The sequence below is a fragment of the Parasteatoda tepidariorum genome, chromosome 10 (genome assembly GCF_982258835.1).
Source record: "Parasteatoda tepidariorum strain Cologne lab strain chromosome 10, Ptep-v5.0, whole genome shotgun sequence".
NCBI classification, from domain to species: domain Eukaryota; kingdom Metazoa; phylum Arthropoda; class Arachnida; order Araneae; family Theridiidae; genus Parasteatoda; species Parasteatoda tepidariorum.
The window spans coordinates 102511822-102524336 of NC_141764.1; the positions used below are offsets into that span (position 1 = coordinate 102511822).

At 28.3% G+C, this 12515-nt stretch overlaps 1 protein-coding gene across 1 annotated transcript in view; it reads left to right on the top strand.

The window, feature by feature from the left end:
* The first annotated feature begins 7745 nt into the window (after window positions 1-7745).
* LOC107443296 (uncharacterized) overlaps window positions 7746-12515 on the top strand; it is a 49559-nt gene continuing 44789 nt past the window's right edge. Inside the window, exon 1 of the mRNA XM_087153536.1 lies at window positions 7746-7956. Within this exon, the coding sequence (XP_087009662.1) occupies window positions 7816-7956 (141 nt within the window). The 5' untranslated portion in view covers window positions 7746-7815. The remainder of the gene's footprint in view (window positions 7957-12515) is intronic.

Consider the following 12515-nt stretch of genomic DNA (forward strand, 5'->3'; position numbering starts at 1 on the left):
AGAAAAATCCAAAAATCTTATGAGGAAAAAAAAAATTTTTTTTTTTTTAAAATGGCTGGAAAATGTATCAAATTTCGTTCCGGTTTTTTGGTTTTCCGGTTTTCTGATTTCCGGATAACGGGTTCTGTACTGTATAATTTTAAATGATCGGTATTAAACTGATCTAGCAATGAAGCAACTTCGAAAGAACTTTATACTAACCCGCCCTCTAGACAGAGCTAACAACAATTATGCATTCGTTCTGTAAAAGATTCTATATTGAACTTTTAAATAAGGAATTTAAAAAAAATAGTAAACATTTTAGGTTTAGTAATTTAAATCATATTATTACAATTAAAAAAAATTAGATTTAAATAAGAGACTAAAAACTGAAATGAATGTCAGTCCAAAATTTCATAAAATTCCTATTAAATTTAAAACTATTGTAACTCTTACTTAACTAATCCTGTCACTATTTCTCTAACTACTGAAGTAAAATTGCTAACAATATCATTAGAAAAGGTTTTCATGAATTATTACCCATAATTAACCCATTTTAGAATTTATTAAACAAAATAAAATTAATTCTATTGCAATTTCCAAGATCTGTTTAATAGCTTTACTAAACTAAATGATGTTCTTTTAGGTTATTACTATGATTATTAAAAAAAATCCTTGAATTCAATTTTGATTATTGGGAAATTCTAATTCATGCATGTCTTTTTAATAATTATCAGTATAATTGAAAATATTTTTCTATTCAAATAGATGGAATACCACTAGGAAGGTACTTTATTTACGTCGCACTAGAGCTGCAGAATGGGCTATTGGCGACGGTCTGAGAAACATCCCTGGGTATGATCCGAGAACATACCATCCCAATTTTGATCCTCTGCAGAGGGGATTGCTTCCCCGCTTCGGTAGCCCTCTGCAGAGCCTTGAAACTTTCTTTGTTGACTAAATTTATATTTTGACAATCCAATTCGGGAAAATCCGCGGCTAAAAATCTTCTAACTTTTAATAAAAGATTTCTTTTCAAGAAAAAAAAAAGTTTGACCTTAAATGCTAATTATTTTATTTTTAATTCAAGCTTATTAATATTACAATTTTAAAATCAAACCTTATTAATTATAAACTTTGAGTATCCAGTACAATATTATTACCTAAAGCGCATTCATATTCGGGAGAGTTGGCACAGGGCTCCACGTCCTCGGACGCAGAGTTCATTTCAGAGCGGGAGTAAGAGGAGGAACGTCTCCGGGCTTGAAAATGAGACAACCCTTAATGCGCGCCAAACTCAAACAGTGGATTTTTTTCAGTCACTTACTTCGCTTTATCATCTGCTATTGTACCTTTCGTTACTCTCGCTAATTTAATGTATTTTAAATTTAAAAACTGCTATTATCCCAGCAAAATGTCTCAAAAAGGACAAACTAATCACTCAAAAGAGAGAAATATCATCAAATTTATAACATATTTATTGTTAACAAAATGCACATAAAGATTGCGAAATAAATATTTTTGTCATATGATCGTCAAGTAGCAACCTTGTTCAGAATTGTTCACATCCTTCTCCCAAAAATAGCGAAATAGTATCGTCGGATACCATATGATGAAGGCAGAGCAACAAATCCTATTTTCGCTTCTATCTCCTCAATTTTCATATTTTGTAATTTAGTGAACTTGTTACGAAAACATTTTGAATCATATTTAAAAAAATGCCCGTAATTATAAGTACATTCCCTATTCGTTTAAACGTTGCATTTTGAGTTTTATTCTCTCTTTTCTTGAATTTAAATTGTTTTATTTTGAATTTTTTTTTATATATTTTACGTTTTTTACTTAACAAGTTCTATTTTCGTTTCAATTTCTTTCGTGCTCCTCACACTATTGATATGTTTTGCTTTGGCTATATTAATACATTATTAGAAAGCACTATTTTCTTCGGATATAATTGTGTGAGCTGATGACGAGATTATATCTTTTCCTTATTTATTTTATTTATTTATTTATTTTTATTTTATTTATTTATTTATTTTGATTTTATTTATTTATTTATTTTTTGGAATTTTAAAATATTTTTAAATTTGTGAATGTTCTTTAACGTTTAAAGTAATAAATCCGGTTATTTTAAATAACAGCTAATTAAGTTTGGTAAATGTGATTAAACTGTCTATATAACATTGGGACATGGGTGTGCCTTATTGTTCATTGTTTATGTGTTAAGGTTAAGCAGTCAAAATTAATAATAACAGCTTCTTTTGGTCAAAGTGAAAAATAAATTGAGGATAGTTCCGTATCTGTGGCAGAATAATCCCCAAGTCTTGGCAACTTCAGGGCAGCTGCCTGAAAAAAAATTTTGAGGAAAATCACAGAATGGGACCAACTCGTAACCACCCCCGGTCAAACATTTACATGTTTTTTTTTTTTTTTAATTTTTCCAGTTTTTTAAATCAATTTGGCTCCTTAGCTATTGCAACTGGCGTAAAACATGCAGATGTTACTGAAAAAATTATTTCACTTTTTATTATTTAATAATATTTACTCTTCCCTTCGGCCTTATGTTATTAAATGTTGTGTTAGTTATTAGACACGTTTTTATTAGTTTAACCCACCAAAATATTGTATTCAGTATCATGATGCCATCCTTTACCCCTGGTCAAATCTTATAATCTGCTACTATCAAACAATTTGGATCCTCCTGAGGCGCCATAAGAACCTATTTCAACAGCAACTAAATTAAAACTGAACAGTATTGTTGCATTTTTATTAGGCATCAAATATAATGTTACGATACTTTGCACCAATAGAAATTTCTCTCAATTACTAGCAGTGTTTGTTACCAAATATGATGGAGCATCATTGGCGTCAATAATAGTTTTTTACAGTTCTTCTAAACGAATAAATACTTTTTCTCCCTTAATTTTGCTTTTTAGTACATAGCTTACTTTTTTTTTCAATTACTATTGATCTTAAATGATTTAGTTTTACAAATTCACTTTTTAAAACATTACTATAAGCTCAATAAACACGAAGTTTCGGGTTACTCTCATTTTGTTTCGTAGTCCGGCTATGCTATTTTTTATATCACGTTCACGTTGATCACTTAGATTATCTGACATAACGAATAAAAAGTGATTAAAGAAGTACGCGCAACAAACTTTTTGTGGTACAATGGAGCAAGAATTATAACCTGATGTTATCTTTATAGAAGGCAGCTTCATTTACATCATTGCCTTTTGTTAAACTAATGAGAAAAAAATTTCAGTTTTCCAACATCTTTCCTTAACAATTTTATCGGAATTTTTGAACGATTGTTAGGTTGGGGGATGGAATTGCCTTTTTTCCCCCACGTTCCAAAATTTCGACAATTACACAAACGGTTCTTTTTGTTATTAAGGGGTGTTATATTCTACATATAAAGGCAGTCGTTTTTTAGCCTATATTAATAAATTTATTTAAATCCTTCATCCAATAACATTGTATTAATATATTTAAACTGCAAATAAAGTTTTAATAAGATTGATGAATATATTTAAATCCTTTATCATATAGCGTTCGTTTTTCCTTGAGTTAAATGGAGAAAAAAAAAGTCTTTATCTTATACGATTTTTTTTTCTTCAAGCACGTCAACAGTCGTGCAATTATATTTTCCTTTTTAATTCCTCTCTTTCATGCGATTGATATGCATTCTAGGGCAGTAGAGACATTCCGTCAGACAACCTTTTTTGTTTACATCGATCTCATGACGTCATACCAGTAAGGTTTCCATATGAGGAGACACATCGCGCTTATCAGCGGATTTTTCCTGAATCAACTTTTTCGCATTTGCAGAGAGAATAAAATTCTAATTTTTACATTCATTGCTCGTAAAAAATTCTAAAATAGGGTGGTACACTGTACGTAAATCGATCTATTTATTACCCTCAAAAAGAAATAATTTTTTGAGTGGGAGGAAAAATAATGTTATTTAAAAGAAAACACTCTTCACCGAATTGAACACTCTTCGTTCGAAAATTTATTTCAAGACAACTGAGAAATCATATGTTGATGTTTAAAGATACTCATTAACTATTTAGGATACAAACCAGTTATGACAGCGACGTCAGTCCAAATTGAATTTTTTTTTCAATAATTATCACATTTACCTAAGATTTCGAAATAAATCTCTCTGCATTGAAAAAATAAACATAAGAGCCACTGTTTCGGATGGCTGTTTCACTTTACACTTGATTTTATTCTGCTACGGCAAAACTATAAGACTTAAAAACGTGAAATGACGTAGTAATAAGTAGTTCAGAAAAAAGAACGAAATAAAAAAATTACATTCGATATTTAGTTCGAAAATTATGACCAGTAAAAATACCATGTGAGTGGATAGATTCATCTTTGCAAAAATACAACTACAAAGTTCAAATTTAATTTCAGTGATAATAGGGCTATTTTTGTTCATGGCGGGAGGTATATTTTTCCTGAAATTCTGAACTCTTCGAAAAATCTTGCAATTTTAAGTGCGTTTTGGATGACTCTTATTTTTAACCTTCGTTTTTTTTTTTTTTTTTTTTTTTTTTTTTTTTTTTTTTTTTTGCTTAAAAAATCCATTTTAAATCCATTTATCCGTTGCTGCAGAAAGATTATTTTTGTCAAGATCTTCATTTTATAAGTTCGAGCTTGATTTGATATCAAAAGAAAAAAAGTAAATATTAAAAAAAAAAATAACAGAGTGAGAGACAAAGTATTGCCAATTATAAACCATTTAAACATGGGTATCGAAATTTTTAGAAATACGAAAGATTCGTGAAAGATAAAAGTTATTTGATATAAGATTGTTTACGAGTAAAGTCAGTTATTATTTCTTATCTGTATTCCCGAGTTATTTTTTTCCAAGTACAGTTGAATATTTTTTAAATCTAGGTGTCATTTCGTTGAGATTAAAATTTTAATAAAATGTGCTTATGTATAAAACCATAATAATTAGATATTTTGCAAAAAAATAACTTTTTTTTATCCTTAGAAAAATGTTTATAAAAAACAGTGACGAATGAGCAGCAATCGCGAGGTTTGGTAAACAAACCGAAGAGAGAATGGTGCCTCCACAGTATTTAAAATTGAGGAGATTTTTCTCATTTTTATCCATTAATTATTATTATCACTATTATTTTCATTTTGCATATTGATCACATAAAAATTTTAACTTTTATGCTTCATGTAAGATATTATATACATACATATATATATATATATATATATATATATATACAACAAAATTAATAAATACAAAAAAACACGAAGAAAATTAAGAAAAACAATAAGTTTTATTTATTGCGCATAAGTTACAAGTAAATAGAACTAATAAAATAAGTTCGAAATGTAAAGAAAACGAGGGAAAATTACAGAACAATGAAAAAAGGGGGATAAAGAAAAATAATAATAAAATAAAAATGACAAAAAACCGGAAAAAAGACCCAAAAAAAATTTTAAAAATTTTTTAAAAAATCCGGAAAATGAAAGATATAATCTTTTCATCAGCTCACACGATTATATCCGCAGAAAAAAAAATATTATAGATTTCATATATAGATTTCATTTCATGTTTTATTCTGTTTTTTTCTTTATATTTTATCTTCTGTTTTTACTTATTGTGTTCTATTTTATTTGTTGTAATTTTTTTGAAAAATTTTTTGAGTGCTTCTCGCACTATTGTATTGATATATTTTGATAATTTGGAATGAAATAGTTTTTTGAGAGAGTGTTGATTCGTGTTTCCAATAACTCTACCTGATTTATCGTAGCTATTAAAATATATTGGAATTCTAAGATAAATAACTGCGTTCTATCAAAACAAAAATTTTATTATAAAACTTTACAGTGGCCCCCATCCCCCCCCCCAAGAACTTGGGCGTATTCTCGGGCAAATTCTAAATCCCCCCCCCAAACTATTCGTTTTATTTAGTGTAAAAATTCCCCCCCCCCCAAGCTTCTGGTGGGGGCCCCTGAAACTTTAGAACAACTATCTTTTTACATTGCCACTCAAAATTATTAATAAACACTGGATAATATTGCGTTAATGACACTTTTATCTAATGACGTCATAAAGAATCATTTGCATAAAGTTTAGTTCATAACAACCGTATATAATCGTTTGCATAAATAATCGTTCGGTCTTTTTATAGCTTTACGTAACAAGTGTGAGATTTTTTTCTTTTTTTTGGAATGGTGATGTTATAATTTTGTTGTTGAGTTAATAAATCTTCCTTTTTATAAACGTAATAGTAGAGTTTTCTTAATTATTTGATTCGAAGTCCTCTGAATTTTACTTGAGGACATTTTGTATTTTGTATTTTTCGACAGCATTATGAAAAATTATTACATTTTCACATATACATGTGTTCTCAATTTTGATTGGTTGTTTTGTGCGTTACTAACCAGAAGTCTTCTGTGATTTGCTATGTGTTATCATTCCACTCTCTTCTTATATATAGTAGTTCAATTTTTATGTAACATTTATAATTTTTATAAATATATATATATATATATGTAATAACAGGGCTCCAACCCTGTTATTAGTGTTGTATTTAGCTTGAAATAATTGCAGTCATAAGCCATCAGACGTTCTAAACAGGTTTATTAAATGTAGGCTGGCATTGCTAACAGTTGAAGTCCAAGCTCCCTACGGGAGGGGAATGGACAAGACTCCGGACAATTCCGGCACAGCTTATCAGGATCACATTATGATGAAAAGGACACGCAAAACTATGCGTTCTTAGGTTTTATACCAACATAGATTTTAGGTAAAAAGGCACACTGACGTACATTCCTTGTAACCTTACGCATTAAGGAAAATCATTTCTGCTTCCTTATATGGAAGTGAACGAGGGAACGATTCTAAAAATAACTCTTAACTTGAAATATAAATCTATTTATATTTCAATGGTATGTTTTCAGCCTTGAATTCCCAAAATAGAATCTCTCTACGCTTATTCTTTAACAAAGACATTTTATGAAAACGAAAGAGATTTAATTCTTTTATTAATACAATATATATATATATATATATATATATATATATATATATATATATATATATATATATATATATATATATATATATATATATATATATATATATATATATATATATATATATATATATATATATATATTTATATATATATATATATATATATATATATATATATATATATATATATATATATATATATATATATATATATATATATATATATATATATATATATATATATATATATATATATATATATATATATATTATACTTAGTATATATTATACTTAGAACTTTACTTAGGGCATGTAAATTTATTCTTGTATCACTCAATATAAATGTTCGAACTAATACATTTTAAGCAGCACAGGTATCGTGCTATTGTATATTTAGATTTAAGTATAGAACAAAATCAAGGCATTCTAAAAAAATTTCCTCAAAAATGTCACTCCTTCTGGTATTCTCTAAGAAATTGAAAATTTTCTGATGTGTAATTTTTAAATCCTATGCGTGAGTTTCTAAGTTGCGAAAAGCTCAAAATAATAACTGGAATTTGGGTCATTGATTAATCTAATTAAACAAAAATATAAATAGAGATTCGACTGAGGAAACTTGTAAGGTCCCGGCGAACAAGTAAATCAAGATTCATTATTAATGAATAGTCGCAAAATCCGTCCCAAATTGAAAACTTTCCTCTTGGCTGTAACAATGAGGAAAAACACAGTTTTGGCGACACTTTCATGATCGCCAAGCTCTTGTAACCCCTGTTGTTCGTGCTTCTCTGCAGGAAAGAGATCAGAAGCGGGAGAAAATGCCGCGCAGGGGCCTGGATGTACTGGTGTTCCCGGGCAAGTTTCTGTTGGACAAGATAGCCGGTCTTAAAAAGCAACAACAGGAACAGAGCCGAAGAAAAGTGACCGAGCGTGAATTGGCCAATCTTCACCATAAGATAGTAAGTACAACTATTCAATCATTTGTGTCTCACACACGAAAAGAAGTTTTTAAATGCTGTAAAATTCCTTTAGAGAAAGCCATAACTGCTGAATAAACTTTTCACGGCTATTGTCAGCTCCATTGGTACTAGAAAATATGAAGTTTAGGAATAGTGAGTGAGATTTCAAATGCTGAAAAAATATGGTTTTAAAATGCAAACAAATAATAGCAGGATTACTTCTCCACTGCATAATTCAGGTGTGTCATCCTGCAATAATTTATCTGTATTTAAAAGGAAAAAAATGCAGCGTTTAGAACTGAAATTCACTTTCTTCAATACTTTAGTCGTTTAAATTTGACATTATCAAATTATCACAATTGATTTGTTGTTCAAGAAAACCAGCCAATAATGTATTATGCATTATATATATATATATATATATATATATATATATATATATATATATATATATATATATATATATATATATATATATATATATATATATATATATATATATATATATATATATATATATATATATATACATATATATATATATATATCTTATCTAATGAGTGCTGTTTACTTGCAGCTTAAGCGCAATAAATGAAACTTATTGTTTTTCTTAACTTTCTTAGTGTTTTCTTGTATTTATTTATTTATTCTTCATTTTGAACTTATATATATATATATATATATATATATATATATATATATATATATATATATATATATATATATATATATATATATATATATATATATATATATATATATATATATATATATATATATATATATATATATATATATATTTGTGTGTGTTACTGTAAATAGCAGAAATTTGTTTGTTGACTTGACTTCCACCGGTTAATGTTGACAATCACATAATATCTCTGGTAAATGTCCGAAATATATACTAGATCTAGTTAAGTGCCATTGCTCAGTATACGTTTGACCGGTATGCCCTACACTGATGTTTTTTTAAAGTTCAGTGCCCGGTATGCCCTGGATCAATGTTTTTTAAGGTCAAGTGCCCAATATACATTTAACCGGTACTCCGAACACTAATGTTTCTCCTGATCTATACTCAGCAGATATTCAAATAAATATAATAATATCAACGAATATCAAATCGGATATAACAAATAGTTCGAAGATTCACCAAAATGACTATGTAATTGTTGATTGATTCACCGGTGATAGTCGACATTCTCTTTATTTCGTTAATTGACGTTAACACATGCAGTTATAAGCGTGTGTCTTGCATGGGATTTGAGTTGCACTCCTTAAAAATTTTCCATTTTGTTAAAATTGTTTTTTCTTTTCTTTCTTGAACATCAGGGAATCTATACAAAATCAGACAAAAATCAGGTAATTCAGATTTTGAGACGAACATATTAAATGGTGGAAATAAAATAAAAAAATATGCGTAGAAATTTTAATTCCACATATTTTATTAATAAATAATAGTGGGAAAAATTTAAAATGTTTAGTATTTTTTCATGGTTTAATATTCACTGTAGAGTGTTTATTTTAGCTGTTAATTACTGTATAATTTGTAAATTTTAAAATGATCTTGTGATATTAAGTTACAAACGCAATCTCAGCATTTAAATCTACTTCTGAATTTTAAATATCATTCTTCAAAAGAGAAGTGAAATTGCTCTGAGAAAAATTCTTATTTTAGATTACATTGAATCTGAAAAGTTCGTTATATCTCTATCATAAAAACTTAATGGTTTAACACAGTTTTTGTTACATTTTTACTGGGCGTAAAATCGCACGGTAAGATGTAGATTTATTTTCACACTGTTTTGTGATTGTCATCAGCATAAAACAAGTTATAAAGGTATTGATTTCCTGTATAGTATTTCCTGTATATGTATTAAAGGTAATATTCATTTTTCTTATTCTGCGCTGTTATTATGACACAATTGATTCTGATTGTTTTCTAAATTAAACCTAAAAGAGTTATTATAATGTAATTCTCTGATGTTACCTCATGACGCTACATTTTAAGAGTATCTTATTTCTGAATTTATGAGCCGTCTTACAATTATTTTCCTTGGTGTAAATGAGATCAATATTATAAGTTACAGTTAAATGAACTCAGATTCATGATCGATAAACTTCAATGCATAAATTATTTATCAACCTGTTATGTAAGCGAAAATAATAAATAACGGTTATGGAGCCGTGGTGGCTCAGGAGATAGAGTCTTCCAATGAGGTGAATCGAGTTCGAATCCCATCAGCGAACGAATTCTGCTTCCTGCTCGCACCGACCACAGTGCTGACGAAAAATATTCTCAGTGGTAGACGGATGATCATGGACTAGAGGCCCCTCGCCGTCAGGCTAACAGTCAGAGGTTTCCGTGGTTTTCCTCTCCATGTAACGCAAAAGAGGGTTTGTTCTATCTAAACGTCCTCCACGAAAGCAAATTTCTCCTATTAATTGATCCAGAAGTTCCCTTGTCTTCTGGATTGGGTTCAAAAAGGTTTGGAGGTGGAAGCACTAGTGTAAATAAACATAATTTGTATTCATGTATTTTAAATGTGAATAGTTTCGTAGAAAAAAAACTGTTTTATATCCTGAAACAACAATCATCGGAGCGTATTTATAAATGCTTTTTATCAAAAATATATGAATTAGTATTAAAACTGATGAAAAATAAAAACGAAATGTGACACATCACGTTCTGATACAATAACAACTCCGAATAAACCTGTTTTAGACATCCAATTTTCTATACTAAGATTTTTCAGATGTCGTTTCTCCTAGCTTAATTTGCGATCCCTCATGTGTTCATTTCTGATAATAAGTATTAAAGGCGTTCTTTAGGGAACACCCGGTAAAAGGAGCATTTTTCTAGAATTTGTGTCGCTTGTCTTAATTCAATTTATTTTTCTTTCAATGATTTTGCTTTAAAAAATAATTATATTGTCTTTTACGTACACATTTTTAAAACAAAAAATTTATTAAATCGTAAATAGTATGACTAACCAACACAATTTACATCCGTATTACATAACTTCTGTCCCTAACCTTCCAGTCAGATATTCAAAATAAATGTTTAATACAATAAATATATTTTGATATAACTTCACATTTCGTTTAGAAAAACATGTTGCTTAGTTTTCTCATCACTACTGTTAAAGATTATTAAATTATAATTAAAGAGGTAATTCAAAGGCTAAATTATTAAAAAGGCCTGTTACTAAAAAGGCCTTTTATTAAAGAGGTAATTCAAAGGTCAAATATTTGTACTAAATGGAAATACGAATCATTTGTATGACTGACTCAAATACAAGTAAAATATCTCTGCAGGTTAAAAATTTTAAAAAGAATGCCCCTCCCGTTGCTGTTTTGAGAATACGTTGGACAATCATTTATTAATTGTTAAACTTTTCGTAAAATCTGTGCTCGCGACGGGCATCAGGAATGTTAACTGCAGACTTGAAATTTGACTTGCAGAAAGTTTTCCGGTTCGAACTTTATTTACAAATCTCTTCTCTTTCTTTTTGCTTTCAGTTAAATTTTGTTATTTTGCGCGAAAACTAAAGAACTTAATGACATTGGAAAGGCGTGTAAAAAACTGCCCAATATCTACAACAGAATAAAATAATATGTATTTCGATTATTAATTCGAGAATTATCAACTGTTAAGCTTCTAATCAAAAGAAAATATCACGTAAAACAATCTATAGCTTACGGAATTGTGACAACAGATTTGAAATCTGACGTTCTTTTATTTATAAACTTAGTGCAAGCTTCCTTTATTTTCAACTTGTTTAAAAGTTATTGCAATTTTTTCTATTGCTATAAAAAGAATCCTTCTTTTGCTTTTCATTGCTCTCGCTTGACTGGATATCCAAAATAACAAAAAACGAATCAATAAAATAAATAACAGTCAGAGAAAATTTAGATTCTGTTAGATATAAATATGAATGCTTATATCGAATGAATGAAGTTTTTTTTAAAAAAATATAAAGAGTGACAAATTAACATAATGTTCTTACATGAAATTATAATGATTCCATGTTTCATAAGCAAAATGATTCTTCTCTTTTGTTGAAAAATATGGACTTTTAAGGAGGAAAAAAAACAACAATGAATGAGAATGAGCTCGAAACCTCTCAATAAATTAAAGTTTTATTCTATGGGTTTCATCCTAAAGATTTTTCATCTAAATTTGCTAAAAAGTAAAAAAATATATATATATACTTTCATTGTTCGTCACTATTGTTCCCCTTTCTATATTAAAGTTTAATTTTAACTTTATTTCACCTACTATAATAACTTATCCAAAGACTATTTTTAAAAAAACGTCTAATAAATTTATTAACCCTTACTATTTTTGGTCAAAATGCTGTTGCTTTTAAACATTTTATAATCCAGTATTATTTCCTGTGTGCCGTTAATAATGTATCTTAAAGATAAATTGTCTTAAAACGGCAAAATAAGTTAAATTTAATTACTGTTTCGGTTCATTTTTTTCTTCTAAATTACTTTCCGTCCCTTTGTAGTCATTAAAGGTCTCTTTTATCCTAAAATAATGAAAAATTAAAAGC